This window comes from Oncorhynchus nerka, linkage group LG26 (assembly GCF_034236695.1).
Source record: "Oncorhynchus nerka isolate Pitt River linkage group LG26, Oner_Uvic_2.0, whole genome shotgun sequence".
NCBI lineage: Eukaryota > Metazoa > Chordata > Actinopteri > Salmoniformes > Salmonidae > Oncorhynchus > Oncorhynchus nerka.
The window spans coordinates 28,061,185-28,086,727 of record NC_088421.1 but is presented as its reverse complement, the minus strand read 5'-3'; the positions used below and the strand labels follow the sequence as shown (position 1 = coordinate 28,086,727).

The 25,543-nt window shown below is 44.1% G+C and overlaps 2 protein-coding genes across 5 annotated transcripts; one reads left to right on the top strand and one right to left on the bottom strand.

The window, feature by feature from the left end:
• The first annotated feature begins 1,275 nt into the window (after nucleotides 1-1,275).
• On the top strand, nucleotides 1,276-9,225 carry LOC115121161 (GDP-L-fucose synthase-like). Its single transcript, XM_029650192.2, has 11 exons — nucleotides 1,276-1,395; nucleotides 2,272-2,434; nucleotides 2,912-3,026; nucleotides 3,887-4,015; nucleotides 4,320-4,393; nucleotides 5,681-5,814; nucleotides 6,593-6,657; nucleotides 6,913-6,979; nucleotides 7,075-7,154; nucleotides 7,474-7,573; nucleotides 7,809-9,225. Exons 2-11 carry the CDS (start codon nucleotides 2,280-2,282, stop codon nucleotides 7,862-7,864), a joined length of 975 nt encoding a protein of 324 aa, XP_029506052.1. The 5' UTR covers nucleotides 1,276-1,395; nucleotides 2,272-2,279; the 3' UTR covers nucleotides 7,865-9,225.
• A 747-nt stretch (nucleotides 9,226-9,972) lies between these two features.
• On the bottom strand, nucleotides 9,973-25,224 carry LOC135564687 (general transcription factor IIF subunit 1-like). 4 transcript variants are annotated; one of them, XM_065010345.1, is made up of 14 exons: nucleotides 25,040-25,224; nucleotides 24,678-24,756; nucleotides 23,345-23,391; nucleotides 22,326-22,398; nucleotides 20,620-20,813; nucleotides 20,245-20,415; nucleotides 19,856-20,064; nucleotides 16,523-16,676; nucleotides 13,617-13,675; nucleotides 13,418-13,543; nucleotides 11,957-12,030; nucleotides 11,300-11,438; nucleotides 10,919-11,072; nucleotides 9,973-10,726 (listed from the first exon to the last, which is right to left on the bottom strand). In XM_065010345.1, exons 2-14 carry the CDS (start codon nucleotides 24,687-24,689, stop codon nucleotides 10,522-10,524), a joined length of 1,617 nt encoding a protein of 538 aa, XP_064866417.1. In that variant the 5' UTR covers nucleotides 24,690-24,756; nucleotides 25,040-25,224; the 3' UTR covers nucleotides 9,973-10,521. The 4 variants fall into 4 exon arrangements, with proteins under 4 accessions (XP_064866417.1, XP_064866418.1, XP_064866419.1 ...); XM_065010346.1 differs by having other exon boundaries at nucleotides 11,300-11,441; nucleotides 11,960-12,030; XM_065010347.1 differs by having other exon boundaries at nucleotides 11,960-12,030.
• Nucleotides 25,225-25,543: the final 319 nt, after the last annotated feature.

Genomic DNA, 25,543 nt, shown 5'->3' with positions numbered 1-25,543 from the left:
TGCTGCAAGTGCCTCTGGCTGCTGGCAAGCTTTCTTGACTTCAATATTACATTTTTGAAAATGCAATGCTAACCTTTGTTTAACCAGCCAACCGGTTGCTATTATCGAACGTGTTTGGAATAAGGCTGGCACAATTGGCATGTAATAATCGTCTTAACGCATTCATTTTAATGTGCCCCCTCACATTGACTCTGTACCTGTACCCCCTGTATATAGCCCTGCTATTGTTTTTTACTACTGCTCTTTAATTATTTGTTACTTTTTTTTCTTTTCTTTTTGGTATTTTTCTTAACTGCGTTGTTGGTTAAGGGCTTGTAAGTAAGCATTTCACTGTAATGTCTACTACACCTGTTGTATTCGGCGCATGTGACAAATTTGATTTGATTTTGGAAGGGTGGGTTCAACTTTATATTCAAGTAGATATAGTTTATCCAATGGCAGTTTTTGATGTTTCCAGGAAGTGGGAAAAGTTGGTGGTCAGTTCTTGAGCAGAATGGCATGGTTGGGAGGAGAAGCTTAATTTCCAAAAGTTCTAAAGCAGCCAAAAACATTTGACCCCAGGCTAGTAGTGAAGGATTAGGTTTGCGCTTTTTGTTCCATTGAACACTGAAATACGAACTCACTGCTGCATGCTTTTTTTAGAGCAGTTCTATCATTCAGCCATAATGGTATATCCTGTGTGAAAATAGCTCTGTAATCTGCAAATGACAGAGAAGGGGTGGGGGTGGGGGGGGTTAAAGTCACTATACCTGGCTCTTCACAGTGGGGATTTGTTTTTCTCTAATCAATCATACTCGTCATGGTATATTATTAAAAGTTATGCCTGCCTATATAGCCCTATGTTGGATACAATGCCGCAACTGTGAAACAAAAGATAGTCAAATATATATTTTTTAATCTACGTGTGTCAGTATATTTTAATTAAATGTGGTTTTATCAAAAATGTTTTAGGAGTCTATACTGAATTTGATATTTAGTGCGGATCTGGTACAACGCCATAAAACATAGCAATATAGAGTCAACACCATAAATGCGGTAAAATTGCCTATGCAGGTACCAGACAGAAGGTATATTACATTTATGGTGGGGAAAACTTTTTTTGTTCTCCAGCAAACCTATCTTAACAGTCCTGGTATTTTCTTAATGTGATACGTGAGTGATGGTGCGAGAAACTGGGATAGTCACCTGTAAGGCTACTACTCTCAGTAGAACCCTTTTTCTCTAAGAGTGTAGCTCAGAGGTAGCCTATTAGAGCGACTCCGCCTTGCGCCTGCGGCTTTCCGATTGACAGGTTAGTGTGCAAGACAAGAGAGAGAGCCTAAAGCTCATTTATGTACTTGAGCGTCTAATACCGACATTATTCGAGGAGGAAAATTCTAACAAAACATTTTACAGGTTTGAATTCATACATTTACTTTGTGTTTTGATAAGATTCATACTAAATAACACGAGGGTCTTGCCGAATGAATAATGTGACTGATTATAATTCAATTAGCTCACAGAAACTATAAGGATTAATATTATAAATGTTTTGCCTTTATACATGTTTGTCCTGTAAGTCCTATTTATAGGCCTTTTGGTTGAATGAATGGGTGCTTTTGACTTCAACAATGTCGCCTAGGCTACATTTTATTTAAAATAGTAGGCCCAGACATTTTCTTTCGACATTTTGCTACTTTTAGCCTACTCTTGTTTGTGTTGGTAAAATAATGTCAGTGGTGTGTAGACTGACAACTGATGTTGTAATATACTGTTTGTAATATAGGCCTAATGAGACCAACCGATATTTCGAATTAACACATATTGTTAATTTTAAAATGAAATACTGTATCTGTCGGTATTGGCATAAGCTATTTGTCCTTTTGCTAAAATGAACATGATCACAATGCAATTCACTCTTGAGCTTAATTTTGAATATGGCAAATGTATCTTATTTCAAAAGAAAAAATACATAAATATAGATAGGACATAAATACAAGAAAGTAGCCTCCATGATTAACAAAATAGGCTACAAAGAAATTGTAAATGAAACGAAAAGTGTGTTAATACAGTTAAACTTGCGTTTGATGTATAGCCTGTTATTTATTCCTTATTAGCCTTAAATGTATAACTATTCTTATTTTTGTATTATCATTATTACGTTCTAAAGTAGACTATAAATAGGGCCATGATCACACTTTCATTCATATCAGCCTACTTTGTTTAGGGCTTCAGCGTAATAACAGTATGTGAATATCACAACTGAAAAAATAGTTCGCATTCTTTGATCAGAGTGAGAGATGGATTCGCAGACGAAGGCTGAGCCGATGCGCGTGCTCGTCACGGGCGGATCCGGATTGGTCGGGAAGGCCATCGAGCACGTGGTGAAACAAGAAGGCGGCTGTTTCGAGGGCGAGCAGTGGACCTTCCTCTGCTCCAAAGAGGCCAACCTCGTGTAAGTTATGTCACATGAACCTCATATTCTCAGCAGAGCTGGTCTGAGGCTTTGGTCGTTGCAGATAAAAATGACTTGCCTATATAGCGATGCCATGTTCCCATATTCTACATGCCCGAGAAACACCAGCATGTCTGTTCTACATAACATATTTCTATAGGTAATGTATGTCATGTTGCACTGTGAGAAATCATGTTATGACCCTTTTACATCTGTGGCTGGTTTTGTGGTTCCAACAGGAACTAAATAAGTTCACTCGTGGAAAAAATATTATATTCTCTGCTATTCTATTATTTTCTAATCTATTCTATAGATATGTAGATTGATGCATAGAAACAGTATATATTCAGAGTTTCTATATAGTTCCTGTTGGAACCACATTAAATGTTTAACTAATTACATTCGTGCATGCATACTTTTATGAGATTGATGTGTTTCCATTAAATGGGATGGTGATGATGATAATTGTTCTGCCAGAGATCTACAACAGACAAGAGCAGTGTTTGAGAAGTATCGGCCCACCCATGTCATCCACCTGGCTGCCAAGGTGGGAGGACTCTATCTTCACATGAAGGAGAACCTACACTTTCTGGTGAGCTTACCTAATTACCCAGTTTGTTTTAATACCTAGGCTATACATTTCTGTCCCAAACTACATTTGTTAAATCAGGGATGGGTCCAGAAAATCGGAACGGGCATTTCTAACTCACTGGCCCATTTCTTTGCCTGGCGCCCCAATTGTTAACCAAATAATCATATTTGTGTACAAAACCCCTAGTTTAGACAAGCCGATGGGCTGAAGATGGAACCAGCCCATCTGATATTTTGCCTGAACTGCCTAAAGGCCAGTCCGTGAAATGGTTTGTCTTATCTAGCTACTGGTTGAATGCACCGACTGGAAGCAGCTCTGGAAAAGATCTTCTGCTGAATGACCTGAATATAAATGTCCATGTTCGCCTGGCCGGGCAACTACTTAGGCTGAAATTCAATTGAACTTGTCAAAGCGAAGTTTACACAGTGACTTTGTTGGCAAATGTATTCATCTTAATTCCAAAAGGGTATTAATCCATCCATGTTTATTATTTTATTTATTTTATTGAACCTTTATTTAACTAGGCAAGTCAGTTAAGAACAAATATGTATTTACAATGATGGGCTACAGCGTAATAACAGTATGTGAATATCACAACTGAAAAAATAGAAGTGAGCATTCTTTGAGAGTGAGTGAGAGTGAGAGATGGTTTCGCAGACGAAGGCTGAGCGGATACGCGTGCTCGTCACGGACGGGGTGTTAGTGAGGAGTGTTTACAGGAGAGCTTCTTATCACTGTCTCCAAATGCATTATTTTAATTAATTTGTGGTAAAACAAGTTATTGTGTAAAAACAAGTTATTGTGTAAGACTCGTAATACAGGTTTTATTGAATTGAGACCACAGTGTTTTGCCTTCACAGAGGGACAACCTTCGCATCAATGACAACGTGCTGCAGACGTCTCACGAAATGGGCGTCACCAAGGTGGTGTCTTGTCTGTCCAGCTGCATCTTTCCTGACAAGACCACATACCCTATTGATGAGAGCATGGTGAGTTGAACAACCAGTAAGGCCAAATCAATGAGATTATGTTGTGTTTAACCTTAATACTAAAATACTATGGTGGCTTCAAATGGCACCCAATTCCCTATATAGTACATTATTTTTAACCAGAGACCTAATGGCCCTGGTCAAAGGTAGGGAGGGGTTCAACAGTTTAGGGTGCCATTTGGGACCGAGTATGTGCCCAGTGACAGTAGAACTACTCTATGTTTGGGAACCTCTGGCCCTCCAAACTGGGATTTTTAATAAAAGATGGTGTAGGATCACTCATACTTTCTTCCCCTTCCCACAGATCCACAATGGGCCTCCACATGACTCAAACTTTGGCTACTCACATGCCAAAAGAATGATTGATATTCAGAACAGGTGAGCTGGTGACTAATCTGTTACCTGTGCAGGTACATTAGCACACATTTGAAAGACCCACTCCAGCCTCCCTTGCACCTCATTTATCACCTGATGAACTTAACAAAAGATGCATTTCAGTAGCTGGTGCAGGTCCCTCATTACATGGCACAGCCCAGCTAGCACATCATTTTCTGAGAACCATATGTTTCTTATTTGGGAATTTTAGTACTTTAGCATAACATTTCCTACAGGTTTCCTCGTAGTTCTATTTAAAGTTATGCTCTCAGAAAGTTAAGAAACAACGTTCTTCTGTGGGAATTTCAGTACTTCAGCGTAACGTTTCCTACAGGTTTCCTCGTGGTTCTATTTAGTAATATTCTCAGAACATTAAGAAAACTTTCCATTAAAACCACAAGAGGGTTCTAAAAATGTTATTTATTAATATATACATTCCGTTCTCAGCGTCAACAAAACTCTCTCTATCCTCTATCTTGTTAAGTGAGTTCATGAAGTGGCCGCACCCGCTAATTGGCCACACCTGATCTTTATGAGCACTTGTTTCCTTTGAAATGGGGTCTGTTTGAATAGACTAAAATACACAGCTTTGTATAAGTTACAAAACATGGCATGCTAGCGCCAACCTGGTGGCGCAGTGGACTGAGTCCATGGATAGGAAACATAAGATCATAGGTTTAAATCTTATAGGCTCCCTGTGACAATAAAAAAGAGATGTGTTTGCCATGATTAATGCCTAAGCAATTTCATTTCCATGTGTCCCATCTGTGCTTGGTGTTCAAAACAGTTAAACTAGGCTAGCAGTGTTATTAAAAGTCTTATTGAACATTAATAAAACCTCCCAGGAAAACTTTCAGGGAATCATTGTAAAACGTTCTCAGAACTTCCCTGCAACCAAAAAATGAATGTTCTCAGAATGTAAAAAAAAAAGGTCAGTTTCACCGGTCAGGAAACTTAGGCTTTTGTTCCCAGAACCAATGGGAAACCAAAAACATATGTTCCCACAACTTCCAAGGAACCTCTATTGCTCTGCTATTGTTCTGGGAAGCAAGAGGGAAGGCCGATGACATCGGTATGCATCCATCAGACTAACCCCTTGAATTGCCAACTCCTTGAATTTCGCCATTTGTGTCAACAAAAAAAATTCTACCCTTAAGGGTTTGTACCTTGTATTGTATGTGTACTTAGAATATTGTTTAAAAAAATAGCTGGAGTGGGTCATTAATGTTCTAACCACAACATGATTGTGTGTGTGTGTGTGTGTGTGTTTTGTGACTTGATTGACAACAGGGGATACTTTGCGCAGCATGGGCGTCGCTACACCGCCGTAATCCCGACTAACGTGTATGGTCCCTATGACAACTTCAACTTTGAAAATGGTCACGTGCTCTCAGCGCTCATGCATAAGACATATGCTGCTAAAAGTAAGTAACACACACACACACGCGCACGCACACACACACACACGCACGCACACACACACACACAACACACACAGAGGACACCTACAGCAGCGGATGTCACAGGAAGACCAAAAAGATCATCAAGGACACCCGAGCCACTGCCTGTTCACCCCGCTATCATCCAGAAGGCGAGGTCAGTACAGGTGCATCAAAGCTGGGACTCAGAGACTGAAAAACAGCTTCTATCTCAAGGCCATTAAACTGTTAAACAGCCATCACTAACATAGAGAGGCTGTTGCCTACATACAGACTCAAATCACTGGCCACTTTAATAAATGGATTTGATAAAGGTATCACTAGTCACTTTAAATAACACCACTTTAATAATGTTTACATATCCTACATTACGCATCTCATATGTATATACTGTACTATACCATCTACTGCATCTTGCCTATGCCGCACCGCCATCGCTCATCCATATATTTACATGTACATATTCTTATTCATCCCTTTACATTTGTGTATATAAGGAAGTTGTTGTGAATTTGTTTGCTTTATCTTGGCTATGTCGCAGATGCAAATGAGAACTTGTTCTCAACTAGCCTTAAATAAAGGTGAAAGAAAAAAGAAAAAAACATACTGCACTGTCAGAACTAGAAGCACAAGCATTTCGCTACACTCGCATTAACATCTGCTTACATTGTGTATGTGACCAATACAATTTGATTTGACGTACACACACACAGACAGACAGACAGATACAAACACATACTCCTTTCTACTCTCCTTCTAACAGAGGAGGGAACCCCACTACAGGTGTGGGGCTCCGGAACACCCAGGAGACAATTCATCTACTCTCTGGTATGTTTACATTTACATTTAAGTCATTTAGCAGACGCTCTTATCCAGAGCGACTTACAACGGTTTAGTGAATTACTCTGTGTGTGTGTGTGTGTGTGTGTGTGTGTGTGTGTGTGTGTGTGTGTGTGTGTGTGTGTGTGTGTGTGTGTGTGTGTGTGTGTGTGTGTGTGTGTGTGTGTGTGTGTGTGTGTGTGTGTGTGTGTGTGTGTCAGATATGTGCGTGTGTACATTAAATCTGTGCGCGTGTTTCCTCAGGATGTTGCACGTCTGTTCCTCTGGGTGCTGCGGGAGTATGATGAGATTGACCCCATCATTCTCTCTGGTGAGTCCAACACGGTGTGTGATCAGTCAATGTGTGTGTGTGTGTGTGTACCATATGTAACTGGACCAAGCTCCTTTGTCACTTGTTTCTCACAGTGGGGGAGGAGGAGGAGCTCCCCATCAAGGACGCCGTAGAGATGATTGCAGATGCCCTGGACTTCAAAGGTCAAATAGTTGTATCCTTCCACAGGCTGTGTACGCCTGATAGGAGTTGCTCCTCGGCACAGATCTAGGATCAGCGTATCTTCCCCAATTCCTTACCTTAACCATTATTCAAATTTGACCTTAGATCAGTGTCTAGAACCAATCTAGTAGAATCCTTAGTACAACACCAGCAACCATATCTAAAGGTTCATTACACCTGTTGGACTGAAAGACGTACAGATGTAGTACATGAAATGCCCACTCGGACTAGCTATCCCCCATATCCGTTGCACTGTAACTATGTCATCTCCCTGTGCTTTGCCTTCTGTGGCCCTTGACCTATGACATCAGTTCGACACCAGCAAGTCAGACGGTCAGATGAAGAAGACGGCCAGCAACGCCAAGCTGCGACGCTACCTCCCTGACTTCACCTTCACGCCGCTCTCTGAAGGTCAGAGATCCAAATATTGAGGGTTGTAATTTCCTGTCCAGAAAACAACTCAATATTGTAGTTGGAATTAGTTGCCTTGTAAATAACACAGACGCATTACAGCATGATATTTGATGCCTATCTGGTTATTGGTCGTTTTATGATTATGATGAAAGTAACGTTCACAGTGATTAAACCACTCTTCCAAAATGCACAGTATCCATAGATGACTGACTGTGTCTCTCCTCCCCTACAGGTATCAAGAAGACCTGTGATTGGTTCGTGAACAATTACGACATAGCCCGAACATGAAGACCAATGAAGGTCGAGACATGAATATTGTTTAATGAAAAAGATCAGGGCTACATCCCAATACTACTACTGTGCCTTCCAAGTCTTGTGGCCTTGTCTTCATGCCAACTGATTAGTGAAAGTTCTGGATAGGTTTCACCATTTGGCCGGTTAAGTTCTGTCAGATCAGTGGACATGAAGTAAAGGCACACAGGACTCTTCTGCAGTCACAATACCCCACCTTGTTGTTCTCCCCAGAACTGTCTGGCAACCATTTTGGATCCTTTCTCCTCTATTTGCACCGTTGATGTCAGGGATTGACATTAAGGTTTTAAAAGCTCTTGCCCACTGGACAGCAGTTTTTTTTCGTTGGTTGCCTGGTGATTACAGTCACTTGACAGAACATTTTAAAGTAATTGTTTACAAGCAAAATGGTCACAGGTATACTTTGAGATTTTGGCAATGAGGCCCATTATCTACTTCCCCAGAGGCTGTTGAACTCCTGGATTCCATTTTTATGTCTCTTTGTCCAGTATGAAGGAACTTAGAGGTCATTTTGTGAGCCAATGCTAACTAGTGTTACCCATAGACTTCCAGTCATTGTGCTATCTGCTAGCATGCTATGAAGTAGAAAAATCAGTTTGAATGCGTAACTTTTGCAGCGCATGAGACCCTTCTACAACCTGGTTGTAAGCATACCGGCTCTGGGAGACTAAGATTTAGACACACAGCTCACAATCCACAGCAATAGGATATAGTATTGTCTGGCGCTCTGCTCACCCTGACCAATAGTTATACTTCCTGTGTAGCAGGACCAAAAAAATGTAAGTGTAGCCCCTATGTTAGGCTACTGAAATTCAGTTTTGAAAAATCCCCTGCCTAATGGGGCAACCACTGAGCAGGTTCAACTTGTCTGGATGCCATAAATTGTCAGTCTTTCACTTAAACAATGGGGAGGAACCAGAAAAATCCCCTGGGGAAACCTCAGAGCAGGTTCAACTTGCCTGACTGCTCAGTTCATTTGCTCCAAGCAATAGGGCAACCCTTAAGGTCAATCCCTGATGATGTCCTTTTTTACATGTCCTTCCCTGATGGTGTCTGAACTGGTCCAGCCACCTGATCCCCTACAGTATGACTACCAGTTACTATAAGCAATACTGCAGTCATGTGTTTACACTCAAATACATCACATTATTTTCATTTTAATATCTAACATATATAGTTGAAGTGTATGATCTATTTGTGATTGAATATTGACACAAATATGGATTTTTTCTTGATGTAAGAATGAGGTGTCAGTCGTTGAGAGTGATGCTGTGTGACATGTTTTCTCACTACAAAACAACAAGTATAAGCCTACAGTAAAGTAGCCTGGATCTAAACATTGGAGCCAACTGTTTCTCATCATTCACTGGCCTCGGTCCACACTGCAGATCATAATACTGGTTTGTGTTAAAAGATTGTGATTTATCTGGGATGAACATATCAGAAACTAATATAAAGTCAACTTCCTGAAGAATCTTGAGAATATGGACATCACTGTCGCTCCACCTCACTGTAAAAAAATTAAATCAATACATTGTAGAAACAGGACAGGAAGAAGCAGGTTTTTAGGGGTCAAATGATAGTTTCAAATGTCAACAAAGTTTGACGATAACACTGAGGAAGCCAAGATCATTTGGGATCTGCCAGTAATCGCTTCATTAATAAACGGTCAGATGTGCCATCAGTATATTTGATTCTACTTGGCACATCAAGTCATTTTCCTCAGGAGAGGAAGGTGTAACATGAATATGCCTACAACTGTCATGTCATGCTGAATAAGAATGAATGACTTCTGCTTGACATGGTTTCTCTACTACACAACCACTTCTCCATGGCATGAAGTAGTACAGGCCAACAGTACTGTCATTGAAGTGCACACTACTCTTATCCAAGTAAGTACATACACAACAGTTGCTGCAAAGTAGATTTCCAATGAATCCACTGGATAGCACAGTAGACCTCTGGCAGAACCTCAAAGAATATTAGTGTGTCTTCATTGAAGAGCCTTAAGATGTATGACATCATTGTCCAGTGCTCTGCTTCTAATTATGCAAACCAACCAGAAACATGACAAGGAGACCAGCCATGGCAACAGCAGGGTTTTTATTACAAATTAAAATAAACAAAAAATACTTCTAAAATGAGAAAGAGGCCCGGGGAGATACGGCAAATCGTACAAAATAACCCACACTTGTCTTGTTGAATCCAGTGGGTTGTGGTGGGAGATGAGTCAGCAGGCAAGATCTACACGGAATGTTTTCGTTGATACCTTCACATCTACGTAATTCATTGATAAACCTACATCTTGTATGAGTAAGTTGTTTAACCTGAAAGGACTGCCACAGGTACAGTTGACTTCAAACCCTTTCTAGAGACAGACAATGAGGCTAGTTTACACACCGCATCTCAAATCAGTTGCGTAACACTTTTCTTTCTACCTTATTCCACTCTCTTCCAAGGACCCTGTTCTATCCTTCTCCTTCCGAAGATCAATCAATGAGGACTTTGCGCTCATGCTCTTCCTCTCCTCCTCCCTCCCTAGGTCGTGTTCATTAGGCACCAAAGGGACTGAAAGAGGAACTTGGACTCAGTCTCCATTTTAAAACGCATGCCCTAATGAACACGAGCCCGGTTTACTCTGTGAGGTAGAAGTGCATCTTGTCGTTGACGTTCTTCCTCTCGGGGTTGAGGCGTTTGAGGATCTGGGCCAGGACGTTGACCGTCTGCTCGCTGCTCAGGCCAGTCCTCTTGGTCTGGAACTTCTTCAACAGGTCCTTGGTGGTCATGGGCTTCCGGATCAGGTAGCGACGCACCGCCTCCTCCGTCAGCTGAACGTCACTGTGGAGAGTGGGACAAAAAACCAGGGGGAGGGTGTGTGGTGGAAGGGGGGAGAGAATAAGAAGAAAGGCCGTGCGTGTGGGAGAGGACAGAGAAAAGAGGGAGAGAGACAGAACGAGAGTGTGTGTGAGCTAGAGAGGGTAAGGGTGAGAAAAGTGAACAAACAGGAGAGATTGAAGAGAAGGAATATACCTGGAACTGGGGGTTGATTTGCCTGAGGGGGGCTGTGGCGTGCTCTTCCCTGAGGGGGCAGGACTCTGGGTGGTGACAGCCGTACTGCTGGACTCCATCTTCAGCCTCTTGGCAGCTGGAGACTCAGAGCTACCACCCACCACCTGTCTCTTACCTGTGAGGGGAGGGAGCAGGGTGACGGACGCAGTTTTAACAACCCTTTATTGTTCAATCAAGAAGAGTTAGCATGCAGTGCTGAGGTCACACATAGCCTTAAGGTGCCACAAACAAAATAAGACTTTCAGATCCTGTGAATATGTAAATATAAATGAAAACATTACAAATATAAAAATCTATTTCCCATCTGTGAATATGTGTGTGAGTGCATGCGTGTGTGTGTACCTTGCTCCAGTTTGCTAGCGGCGGCTCGGAGTGTGTTGGAAGTGGAGGCGGAGTCTATGGACGGTGTTCCAGGCCGACTGCCAGTCCTGGAGCTGCCTCCAGAGCCACGCCCACCACCGCGCTTAGTAGGAGTACGCTTCTTCTGGGGAGGGGCGGGGGTAGTGAGGAAATGGGGAACGTTAAGAGTGGTAGTCAAGAGCTAAGTCCACGAGAGCCACTCTCAACCTCTCAGGACCCAGACCAAGAAAGACCCAGTGTTTGCAGACCATTATCACACCAACACCAGTTGAAATGTGGAAAACCAAGATAGAGAGTCAGACCAACACCAACCACATCAAAGGGTTAAAAAGGCCTGTTTTTGTGCCCACACTGCTGCCACACTAGGGAAGCAAGATACCCTGGAAATTGTGTGTTGTGTCACCCCTTCTGTGCCACATAGAAACTACAAAATATGGTATCAGGTTCATCAACTACCAGACTCTTGTTCAAGACTTTTAGAAAAGCCCCAGATCTTGGGCACCGTAACCCAGATCAAGAACACGATATCAAGACTCCATCTCTGCGAGAAAGACAGGGAAATGGGGTTGACATTGAACAGTGGCACTACAAAAGGGACCACACACAAACTAACACTCTCACACACACACACACACACACCACCATGAAGAGAGCGGAGGCTGCCTCTCCATCGATGTCGCTGTCCTCCGAAGTGTCCGACTCACCACTGCTGTCTGAAACACACACACATTATCACATCATAGCCCCCTTCAACAAAAACACACATTATCACATCATAGCCCCCTTCAACAAAAACACAACATTATCACATCATAGCCCCCTTCAACAAAAACACACAACATTATCACATCATAGCCCCCTTCAACAAAAACACACAACATTATCACATCATAGCCCCCTTCAACAAAAACACATAACATTATCACATCATAGCCCCTTCAACAAAAACACACAACATTATCACATCATAGCCCCCTTCAACAAAAACACACATTATCACATCATAGCCCCTTCAACAAAAACACAACATTATCACATCATAGCCCCCTTCAACAAAAACACATAACATTATCACATCATAGCCCCCTTCAACAAAAACACAACATTATCACATCATAGCCCCCTTCAACAAAAACACACAACATTATCACATCATAGACCCCTTCAACAAAAACACACATTATCACATCATAGCCCCCTTCAACAAAAACACAACATTATCACATCATAGCCCCCTTCAACAAAAACACATAACATTATCACATCATAGCCCCTTCAACAAAAACACATAACATTATCACATCATAGCCCCCTTCAACAAAAACACACATTATCACATCATAGCCCCCTTCAACAAAAACACAACATTATCACATCATAGCCCCCTTCAACAAAAACACACAACATTATCACATCATAGCCCCCTTCAACAAAAACACATAACATTATCACATCATAGCCCCCTTCAACAAAAACACACAACATTATCACATCATAGCCCCCTTCAACAAAAACACACAACATTATCACATCATAGCCCCCTTCAACAAAAACACACAACATTATCACATCATAGCCCCCTTCAACAAAAACACAACATTATCACATCATAGCCCCCTTCAACAAAAACACACAACATTATCACATCATAGCCCCCTTCAACAAAAACACACAACATTATCACATCATAGACCCCTTCAACAAAAACACACATTATCACATCATAGCCCCCTTCAACAAAAACACACAACATTATCACATCATAGACCCCTTCAACAAAAACACACAACATTATCACATCATAGCCCCCTTCAACAAAAACACACAACATTATCACATCATAGCCCCCTTCAACAAAAACACACAACATTATCACATCATAGCCCCCTTCAACAAAAACACACAACATTATCACATCATAGCCCCCTTCAACAAAAACACACAACATTTTCACATCATAGACCCCTTCAACAAAAACACACATTATCACATCATAGCCCCCTTCAACAAAAACAAAGTATATTTCCGTGGGTTCAAGTCTTGCCACTTCCCTGTGATAGCTGATCAGTAAAGATTCTAAAGAAGAAGAAAAACTGCTACCTCTCTTCTTCTTCGTCTGGACTGGAGTCTTCTTCCCTTCCTCTTCCTCCTCCTCCTCTTTCCCCTCTTCCTCGTTCGGTTTCTCCTCCTCGCTCTCTTCCTCACTCTCCGATGCCTCGTCGATTCCTGTGAACAGAGTTAAAGTTCTTAGAATTCACACACATGAACACGTATGGTTTCCATGGGGGTGCCCTCTGACCTTTGGGAACAGCCTCTTTATTGGACTTGGCCTTCTCTTCGCCGACCTCTTCCTCTGAACTGCAGGAACAAGGGAGTAAGGAGCGAGGAAGGGATGAAAGAGAAACAGATGTGAGAAAATAAATGAGGTTGCAGGAAATGTGTGTATGGCTCTACAAGTGTCTCTGGTGTGTGACCATACAGCTGTCAATAGAAGTACACTGCATTCTGAAAGTATTCAGACCCTTTACTCAGTCCTTTGTTGAAGCACCTTTGGCAGCGATTACAGCCTCAAGTCTTCTTGGGTATGATGCTACAACACTTGTATTTGAGGAGTTTCCCATTCTTCTCTGCAGATCCTCTCAAGCTCTGTCAGGTTAGATGCGGAGAGTCGCTTCACAGCTATTTGCAGGTCTCTCTAGAGATGTTCGATCAGGTTCAAGTCCAGGCTCTGGCTGGGCCACTCAAGGACATTCAGAGACTTGTCCTGAAGCCACTCCTGCGTTGTCTTGGCTGTGTGCTTAGGGTCGTTGTCCGGTTGGAAGTTGAACCAGTCTGAGGTCCTGAAGCCACTCCTGCGTTGTCTTGGCTGTGTGCTTAGGGTCGTTGTCCAGTCTGCACCAGTCTGAGGTCCTGAAGCCACTCCTGCGTTGTCTTGGCTGTGTGCTTAGGGTCGTTGTCCTGTTTGAAGTTGAACCGTCGCACCAGTCTGAGGTCCTGAAGCCACTCCTGCGTGGTCTTGGCTGTGTGCTTAGGGTCGTTGTCCTGTTGGAAGTTGAACCGACACACCAGTCTGAGGTCCTGAGTGCTCTGGAGCAGGTTTTCATCAAGGATCTCTCTGTGCTCAGGTCCTCTTTCCCTCGATACAGACTAGTCTCACAGTCTCTGCCGCTGAAAAACATCCCCACATGATGCTGCCACCACCATGCTTCACCGTAGGGATGATGCCAGGTTTCCTCCAGATGTGACGCTTGGCATTTAAAGAGTTCAATCTTGGTTTCACCAGACCAGAGAATATTGTTTCTCATGGTCTGGGATTCCTTTAGGTGCCTTTTAGCAAACTCCACAGAGGAACTCAAAAGCTCTTTCAGAGTGACCATCGAGTTCGTAGTCAACTCCCTGACCTAGGTCCGCTCAGTTTGGCAGGGCGTCCAGCTCTAGGAAGAGTCTTGGTGGTTCCAAACTTCTTCCATTTAAGAATGATGGAGGTCACGGTGTTCTTGGGAACATTCAATGCTGCATAAATGTTCTTGGAAACATTTTTGGTACCCTTCCCCAGATCTGTGCCTCCACACAATCCTGTCTCAAAGCTCTACGGACAATTCCTTCAACCTCATGGCTTAGTTTTTGCTCTGACATGCACTATCAACTGTGCGACATTATATAGACAGGTGTGTGCCTTTCCAAATCATGTCCAATCAATTGAATTTACCACAGGTGGACTCCAATCAAGTTGTAGAAACATCTCAAGGATGAACATCTCTGGAGACCTGAAAACGGCTGTGAAGCGACGCTCCCCATCCAACCTGACAGAGCTTGAGAGGCCCCTGAGTGGCACACCGGTCTAAGGCACTGCATCTGTGTGCTAGATACATTATTACAGACCCTGGTTCGATTCCAGGCTGTATCACAACCGGCCGTGATTGGGAGTCCCATAGGGCGGCGCACAATAGGCCCAGCGTCGTCCGGGTTTGGCCGGAGTAGGCCGTCATTGTAAATAAGAATTTTTTCTTAACTGACTGGCCTGGTTTTAAATAAAAGGTTAAAAGAATGATAAATGGAAACAGGATGCACCTGAACTCAATTTTGAATTTCATAGCAAAGGGTCTGAATACTAAGTATTTCAGTTTTCATATTTAATATTTTTGCAAACATTTATTTAAAAAACTTTATAGGGTTATAGGGTATTGTCTGTAGACTGTTGAGGATTTTAAAAATGTATTTAATCAATTTTAGAATAAGGCTGTAACATAACAAAATGTGGGAAAAGTAAAAGGGTCGGAATACTTTCCGAATGTGTGTGTGTGTGTGTATATCTGTGAGTCTGTATGTGTGTGTGTATCTGTGAATCTGTATGTGTGTGTATCTGTATGTTTATCTGTGAGTCTGTATGTGTGTATGTTTATCTGTGAGTCTGTGAGTCTGTGTGTGTATCTGTGAGTGTATCTGTGAGTCTGTGAGTGTATCTGTGAGTCTGTGTGTGTATCTGTGAGTCTGTGTGTGTATCTGTGAGTCTGTGTGTGTATCTGTGAGTCTGTGTGTGTATCTGTGAGTCTGTGTGTGTATCTGTGAGTCTGTGTGTGTATCTGTGAGTCTGTGTGTGTGTGTGTATCTGTATGTTTACAGTGAGTCTGTGTGTGTGTGTGTGTGTCTGTGAGTCTCTGTGTGTGTGTGTGTGTGTGTGTGTATCTGTGAGTCTGTGTGTGTGTGTGAGTCTGTATGTGTGTGTGTGTATCTGTGAGTCTGTGTGTGTATCTGTGAGTCTGTATGTGTGTGTGTATCTGTGAGTCTGTATGTGTGTGTATCTGTGAGTCTGTATGTGTGTGTGTGTGTATCTGTGAGTCTGTATGTGTGTGTGTGTATCTGTGAGTCTGTGTGTGTATCTGTGAGTCTGTATGTGTGTGTGTGTATCTGTATGTTTATCTGTGAGTCTGTGTGTGTGTGTATCTGTGAGTCTGTGTGTGTGTGTGTGTGTGTATCTGCGAGTCTGTGTGTGTGTGTGTGTGTATCTGCGAGTCTGTGTGTGTGTGTGTGTGTGTGTGTGTGTATCTGCGAGTCTGTGTGTGTGTGTGTATCTGTATGTTTATCTGTGAGTCTGTATCTTTGAGTCTGTGTGTGTGTGTGTGTATCTTTGAGTCTGTGTGTCTGTGTGTGTGTGTGTATCTGTATGTTTATCTTTGAGTCTGTGTGTGTGTGTGTGTGTGTCACCTGCTCTCATCTGACATGTAGTCGACTTCCAGGCCCTCAAAGTCTCCATCGTCACTGTCCTCATTAGCCTCGCTGTCACTGCCCCTCTTCTTCTTCTTCTTCTTCCCCTTCCCCTTCACATCCCCCTCTTTCTTCTTGGGCTTGCTGTCTCCATCTGACAGGAAGAGGGGGAGAAGAAAAGAGAGGGAATGTAAAGAGAGATGCACCTTCTAACAATTCAACAGTTGAACATGTAAAATGTACTTATTTGTTGGACATTGAGATGCGTCTTCAGCTAACAGACACGTGGTTCATACACACTGTATACTAGTGATGAGCACCGACATGGATAATCCACGTTGATATGGGTTGCATTTTTTCCTGTTAAATATCGATATCATATCGCAATATATCAGAAACACTTTGCTGTAGCCTACATGTTGTTTACCCAAATTATAATGTCAAATATTTGTAAAAAAAAAAAATACATTGCATCTGTGTTCATTTCTTGTGTGTGTGTATCTCTGTGAAGTCCAGACAACTAAGGGGTCTGTGGTGATTTTCACCATTTGTTTGGATTCCTCACGTCTTAATCATTGTTAAGAAGAGGTTTGGTCCATATCGGATGTTGGGAACTATATTTATTGAATATTATATAAATCCTACCAATTTAAATGGCCAATTTGGGTGCAATCAACAAGCTTTCAATTTGAGTTCTAATTGTCTTTCAGAAAAATAACGTTCAAGAAATGCTAATCTGATCTGTTTCTAACTGCAGATACCATTTCAGATCAATCTGATTGGTGGGTATCCAAAACCTTTCTTCTGCTTTTTGAGGTTGAATGACTCCCATGCCCCTTTCTACTCTGCTTTCATTCTCATCATCACTGGGCTCTCCCTCCCTCCATCCCTCTCACCTCCCTTTCATCCTTCTCTCCTCCCTCCCTCCTTCCTTCTCACCTCCCTCTCTCCATCCTTCTCTCCTCCCTCCCTCATTCTTCTCTCCCCCCTCCTTCCATCCATCCTCCCTCCCTCCCTCCATCCATTCATCCTCCCTCCCATCCTCTCATCCTCCCTCCCATCCTCTCTTCTCTCCAAAGAAGCTGCTGTCACTTTCCTCTACTCCATCTCAGTTGACCTTTCTGCGACTCCTCACATCCCATCTCCTCGCCTCGTTCTCAACTGTATTGGAGAAGGTCAAGACGAGAGGATGCAACGAATCGAGGAAAGATGAATCGGAAAAAAGCCCAAACCTTCTCGCACGCCACTTCTTAGCTCTCCTCTCTCCTTACCTTCGTCCATCTCTCCTCACCTTTACCGCTGCTGTCTCTCTCATCACTGCTCAGCTCTCTTCTCTCCTCCACTGCTGTCTCTCTCATCACTGCTCAGCTCTCTTCTCTCCTCCACTGCTGTCTCTCTCATCACTGCTCAGCTCTCTTCTCTCCTCACCTTTACCGCTGCTGTCGCTCTCATCACTGCTCAGCTCTCATCTCTCACCTTCTCCTCCACTGCAGTCGCTCTCATCACTGCTCAGCTCTCTTCTCTCCTCCACTGCTGTCGCTCTCATCACTGCTCAGCTCTCTTCTCTCCTCACCTTCTCCTACACTGCTGTCTCTCTCATCACTGCTCAGCTCTCTTCTCTCCTCACCTTCTCCTCCACTGCTGTCGCTCTCATCACTGCTCAGCTCTCCTCTCCTCACCTTCTCCTCCACTGCTGTCGCTCTCATCACTGCTCAGCTCTCTTCTCTCCTCACCTTCTCCTACACTGCTGTCGCTCTCATCACTGCTCAGCTCTCTTCTCTCCTCTCCTTCTCCTCCACTGCTGTCGCTCTCACTGCTCAGCTCTCTTCTCTCCTCACCTTCTCCTACACTGCTGTCGCTCTCATCACTGCTCAGCTCTCTTCTCTCCTCACCTTCTCCTCCACTGCTGTCTCTCTCATCACTGCTCAGCTCTCTTCTCTCCTCACCTTCTCCTCCACTGCAGTCTCTCTCATCACTGCTCAGCTCTCTTCTCTCCTCACCTTCTCCTCCACTGCTGTCTCTCTCATCACTGCTCAGCTCTCTTCTCTCCTCACCTTCTCCTCCACTGCTGTCACTCTCATCACTGCTCAGCTCTCTTCTCTCCTCACCTTCTCCTCCACTGCTGTCTCTCTCATCACTGCTCAGCTCTCTTCTCTCCTCACCTTCTCCTCCACTGCAGTCTCTCTCATCACTGCTCAGCTCTCTTCTCTCCTCACCTTCTCCTCCACTGCTGTCTCTCTCATCACTGCTCAGCTCTCTTCTCTCCTCACCTTCTCCTCCACTGCTGTCGCTCTCATCACTGCTCAGCTCTCTTCTCTCCTCACCTTCTCCTCCACTGCAGTCTCTCTCATCACTGCTCAGCTCTCTTCTCTCCTCACCATCTCCTCCACTGCAGTCTCTCTCATCACTGCTCAGCTCTCTTCTCTCCTCACCTTCTCCTCCACTGCAGTCTCTCTCATCACTGCTCAGCTCTCTTCTCTCCTCACCTTCTCCTCCACTGCAGTCTCTCTCATCACTGCTCAGCTCTCTTCTCTCCTCACCTTCTCCTCCGCTGCTGTCGCTCTCATCACTGCTCAGCTCTCTTCTCTCCTCACCTTCTCCTACACTGCTGTCGCTCTCATCACTGCTCAGCTCTCTTCTCTCCTCACCTTCTCCTCCACTGCTGTCGCTCTCATCACTGCTCAGCTCTCCTCTCTCCTCACCTTCTCCTCCACTGCTGTCGCTCTCATCACTGCTCAGCTCTCCTCTCCTTCAATGCTGTCGCTCTCATCACTGCTCAGCTCTTCTCTCCTCACCTTCTCCTACACTGCTGTCTCTCTCATCACTGCTCAGCTCTCTTCTCTCCTCACCTTCTCCTCCACTGCTGTCGCTCTCATCACTGCTCAGCTCTCTTCTCTCCTCACCTTCTCCTCCACTGCTGTCTCTCTCATCACTGCTCAGCTCTCCTCTCCTCACCTTCTCCTCCACTGCTGTCTCTCTCATCACTGCTCAGCTCTCTTCTCTCCTCACCTTCTCCTCCACTGCAGTCTCTCTCATCACTGCTCAGCTCTCTTCTCACCTTCTCCTCCACTGCTGTCGCTCTCATCACTGCTCAGCTCTCTTCTCTCCTCACCTTCTCCTCCACTGCAGTCTCTCTCATCACTGCTCAGCTCTCTTCTCTCCTCACCTTCTCCTCCACTGCAGTCTCTCTCATCACTGCTCAGCTCTCTTCTCTCCTCACCTTCTCCTCCACTGCTGTCTCTCTCATCACTGCTCAGCTCTCTTCTCTCCTCACCTTCTCCTCCACTGCTGTCTCTCTCATCACTGCTCAGCTCTCTTCTCTTCTCTCCTCACCTTCTCCTCCACTGCTGTCGCTCTCATCACTGCTCAGCTCCAGGTCATCCTCCAGGTCATGGATGCGCAGGTCCCCTCCTCTTCCTCCCTTCTTCTTTTTCTTCTTCCCCCCCTTCTCGCCCTCCTCGTCGTCATCGTCCGGCCCTCTCTCCTGCTCCCGCAGGCGCCTCTGGAGCATGATGCTGAAGTGGTTCACCACCTTGTTCCTCCTGAGAGGGGGGGGGAAGTATGTGTGTACCCCACTACATTCCCCCACATCTACTCCCTAGTGTTTTTACCTGAGGGGTGAATTTGCACCACCCCCTATCTTTATTCTTCCCCTCAGTATTTCCCCTTCTCCTGTCCCTCTCCCCCACACCTGTCTCCCCTCCACTTCACCCTCTCCTCACCTGCCCCACTCCTCCTCTGCCTCCTCGGCGGTCAGCGTGCGGTGTTTCGCCTGGGGCACGAAGTTGTACCAACCGTTGACGGGGAAGGCCTCAAAGGCCCCGTCGGGACACTGGGTAAAGATGTAGTAGGACGCATTCTCCGTTATGCCCCCTTTCTTCGTACCCTTGAACCTGAAACAGAGAGAAACATGTTGATATGAAAGGATAGTTCAGACTATATGGGAGTTCCTCCTTGCCCTCGGATCGACAGAAAGACAAAGGATGGCTTGGTAAGTATTTGTGAGAGAACCAGAGCTAAGTAAAGGTAAGCTCAAGGCCTGTGTGTAGCCTACCTCCTCCCTGCCTTGCCATTGTGTGTGTGTTTGTCTGCCTCACCTCTTCCCTGCCTTGCCGTTGACCTTGAGGATCCAGGGTTGGTCCTCCACCTTGAACTCCCTGGTGACGATTCCAAACTTCTTCCTGCGTGCCTCCTCCCTCTGCTTCTTCCCAAACTCACTGCCTGCCGCCCCCTCCTCAGTCTCCTCCACACCATACATCCTCCTGTTACTCATGTCCCGCTCCATACGAGCCTGGGGGAGGGGTAAAGGAGGGAGGAGAGAAGACAGAGCGTGAGACGGATGGGACAACGGGAGCAGAGTAGGGAGATGAAGTGTAGAAGGTAATATAAATAATAGAAGGGGAGGAGAGGAAGGTAGAGAGAGAGACGGGGGGAGGCAGAGAGAGAGAGAGAGACGGGGAGGGAGAGAGAGAGAGAGAGACGGGGAGGGGAGAGAGAGAGACGGGGAGGAGAGAGAGAGAGAGAGACGGGGGGAGGGAGAGAGAGAGAGACGGGGAGGGAGAGAGAGAGAGACGGGGAGGGAGAGAGAGAGAGACGGGGAGGGAGAGAGAGAGAGAGACGGGGAGGGAGAGAGAGAGAGAGACGGGGGGGAGAGAGAGAGAGAGACGGGGAGGGAGAGAGAGAGACGGGGAGGAGAGAGAGAGACGGGGAGGGAGAGAGAGAGAGACGGGGAGGGGGAGAGGGAGAGAGAGAGACGGGGAGGGGGAGAGAGAGAGAGACGGGGAGGGAGGGAGAGAGAGACGGGGAGGGAGGGAGAGAGAGAGAGACTGTTCACAAACACAAACACACCCTACAGAGCCCCAGGACAACAGCACAATTAGACCCAACCAAATCATGAGAAAACAAAAAGATAATTACTTAACACATTGGAAAGAATTAACAAAAAAACAGAGCAAACTAGAATGCTATTTGGCCCTAAACAGAGAGTACACAGCGGCAGAATACCTGACCACTGTGACTGACCCCAAATTAAGGAAAGCTTTGACTATGTACAGACTCAGTGAGCATAGCCTTGCTATTGAGAAAGGCCGCCGTAGGCAGACATGGCTCTCAAGAGAAGACAAGCTATGTGCTCACTGCCCACAAAATGAGGTGGAAACTGAGCTGCACTTCCTAACCTCCTGCCCAATGTATGACCATATTAGAGATACATATTTCCCCCAGATCCACAAAGAATTCGAAAACAAATCCAATTTTGAAAAACTCCCATATCTACTGGGTGAAATTCCACAGTGTGCCATCACAGCAGCAAGATTTGTGACCTGTTGCCACGAGAAAAGGGCAACCAGTGAAGAACAAACACCATTGTAAATACAACCCATATTTATGCTTATTTATTTTATCTTATAACTATTTGTACATTGTATATATATATATATATATATATATAATATGACATTTGTAACGTCTTTACTGTTTTGAAACTTCTGTATGTGTAATGTTTACTGTTCATTTTTGTTGTTTTTCACCTTATATATTCACTTTGTATGTTGTCTACCTCACTTGCTTTGGCAATGTTAACACATGTTTCCCATGCCAATAAAGCCCTTGAATTGAATTGAATTGAGAGACGGGGAGGGAGGGAGAGAGAGAGAGACGGGGAGGGAGAGAGAGAGAGAGAGAGACGGGGAGGGAGAGAGAACGAAGGAGAGACATACAGGGAGAGAGAATCATTGAGTGTTCTAGTAGCCTATTGAGGAAAGTTGTAATGAGAGGGAGTTTCCCAGAGAGTTGGCCTGCATACCTGGGTCCAGGAGGAGCAGTTTACTTTGTCCCCAGAGTTAAAGGCCATGATGCTGTACTTCTTACTGGTGTTCCTACACACACACACACACACACACACACACACACACACACACACACACACACACACACACACACACACACAGGTTAGTGGTGTAAGCTATGTCATGATTCATGTAGATACCACATCATGTACAGTGCATTCGAAAGTATTCAGACCTCTTGACTTTTTCCACAGACCTTATATAGACAGGTGTGTGCCTTTCCAAATCATGTCAAATCAATTGAATTTACCACAGGTGGACTTCAATCAAGTTGTAAAAACATCTCAAGGATGATCAATGGAAACAGGATGCAACGGAGCTCATTTTTAGGGTCTCATAGCAAAGGCTCCGAATACTTATGTAAATAAGGGATCTATTTATATTTATTAATAAAATGTGCAAAAATGTCTAAAGACCTGATTTCGCTTTGTCATTATAAACCATTGTATGTAGATTGAGGAGGGAATTATTTAAAAAAAAATCTATTTTAGATTAATACTGTAATGTAAAGATCTGAGTGGCTGGTAGATTTTTTAAAATCTACCTGACACAGTGGCTGGTGAACCGAAAATTAAATTGTATGTCCTGCTTGGAACACTACAGATACAGAAGATACACTTAGGGAAAGTTAGCTGTTCTATCACCTGAGGTTTTTGTTTGAGATGTTTTTTTGTGTGTTCACTCCCGCGTTTCCATTAGCTCAGGAAGTGTCGTAATTCAGATAGTTCAGGTAAATGTGCAACGCAAAAAAAGAACTCTGTGGGAATCCGTGTTAAAATGATGCACGTTAAGTGTCTTTTGTACTTGGAAAATTATTTTGGGGTGATTTGAAAGTAGAGTGAGGTTTCCAAAACCGTATTGCAAGCAATGATTATTAACGGTTAGACAGAGAGTCGGGAATGTTGTACACATTGGCCCTGCTGTGGTCAAATGTTAAATGAGAACCCAATGGCTGTAGGCCTTGGATAGTACTTACTTGGGGACCCGGACTATGTACTCTGTAGAAGAGGAACTGCTGCCACCCTGTAAAAAAAACACAGTTTGCTACACTACATATACAAACGTAAGTGGACACCCCTTCAAATGAGTGGATTCGGCTATTTCAGCCACACTCGTTGCTGGCAGGTGTATAAAAATTGAGCACACAGACATGCAATCTCAATAGACAAACATTGGCAGTAGAATGCCCTTAGTGAAGAGCTCAGTGATTTTCAAATCCTTCAAAGGATGCCACCTTTCCAACTAGTCAGTTCGTAAAATTTATGCCGTTAGAGCTGCCCCGGTCAACTCTAACTGCTGTTATTGTGAAGTGGAAACATTTAGGAGCAACAACGGATCAGCCGCACAGTGGTAGGCCACACAAGCTCACAGAACGGGACCGCCGAGTGCTGAAGCCCGTATAAATCGTCTGTCCTCAGTTGCAACACTCACTACCAAGTTACAAACTGCCTCTGGAAGCAACGTAGTACAAGAACTGTTTGTCAGGAGCTTCATGTAATGGGTTTCCATGGCCGAGCAGCCGTACAAAAAATCACAATGCCAAGCGTCGGCTAAAGTGATGTGAAGCTTGCCTCCATTGGACTCTGGAGCAGTGGAAATGCGTTCTCTGGAGTGATGAATCACATTTCACCATTTGGCAGTCTAAAGGACGAATCTGAGTTTGGCGGATGCCAGGAGAACACTACCTGCCCCAATGCAGTGCAGACTGTAAAGTTTGATGGAGGAGGAATAATGGTCTGGGGCTGTTTTTCATGTTCAGGCTCCTTAGTTTCGGTAAAGGTAATCTTTCTACATTCTAGACGATTCTGTGCTTCAAACTTTGTGGCAACAGTTTGGGGAAGGCCCTTTCCTGTTTCAGCATGACAATGCCCCCTTGTACAAAGCAAGGTCCATACAGAAATAGTTTGTCGAGATCGGTGGAAGAACTTGACTGGCCTGCACAGAGCCCTGACCTCAACCTCAAGGAACACCTTTTGGATGAATTGGAATGACAACTGAGAGCCAGGCCTAAATGCCCGACCTCACTAATGTTTTAGTGGCTGAATTCAGAATGGAAGCAAATCCCTGCAGCAATGTTCCAACATCTAGTGGAAAGCTTTCCCAGAACAGTGGAGGCTGCTATAGCAGTAAAGGGGGGACCATCTCCATATTAATGCCCAGCAAGCCTGACAATGAGATAAGCAAGCAACAGATGAAGCAAATGTGTTGAGCAATAGACTGATACCGTCATCGCTCTGGATAAGAGCGTCTGCTAAATGACTTAAATGTAAATGTTGACCCTACAAGTAAACCATACACCCAATACTTACCAATGACGCCATGGTCGACTGTATACAGAGGCAGTATGCCCCTATTCTTAGTCAAGCAGTGTCACCTGTAAATGATCACCTGTTGAAGTATAACGACATTTTTTTCAGTTCATAGCAAGATAGAACACTATAGGACATGCTTAACTGACTTCGGTCTCAGCATATGCAGAAATTACTCATCATAAGGCAGTTGTTTGTGGTCATTTATGTACTAACGTTAGCTATAGAACCATAGATTTAGGATATTAAAGGCTTCGCCTCTTTCTCTGATAGAGCTAAGTTACTACTTACTGTACGTTAGTCTGTAGCTAGTTACCAGTAGGCTAAGACACTCAGGAAATATATTGACCCAGTCAACCTACCTCTTCAAAATGTGCGAAACAAAAAGATGTTGCTTTATAGGTAATCAAACGTAAGTCATGGATAACATTTCATATTAGAATGTATCTAGCACTTAATATCTGGTAGCTAACGTTACTCATGCAGTCGTTAGTTAAATATTTGTCTTGGGTTAGTACTATCTGGTATCCTTTGGACGTCCCTACCCAACCTAACCATAAACCTCTTCCTTTATTTCGGTAGGGACGTACTAAGGATCTAAAATAACACTAACACATGACAAGTCCTGCTGCTTTCCGCCAACCGTTCCGTCAAGAATAATGGTCGGCCGGAAAACAAATTCAAACAGCACTTAGTTCTTAGTAGTAATAGAATATCCTATTATTAAAACAACTGTCCATTGTTTCCAGTTATCTACGAAATATGACCTATAATTCATTACAATTCCTTCTAAAAAGTATAATTATTGCAGTTAGATGACATCATCCTCTGTGAGGAAATAGCAAGCATATTGTAAACATTGTTTG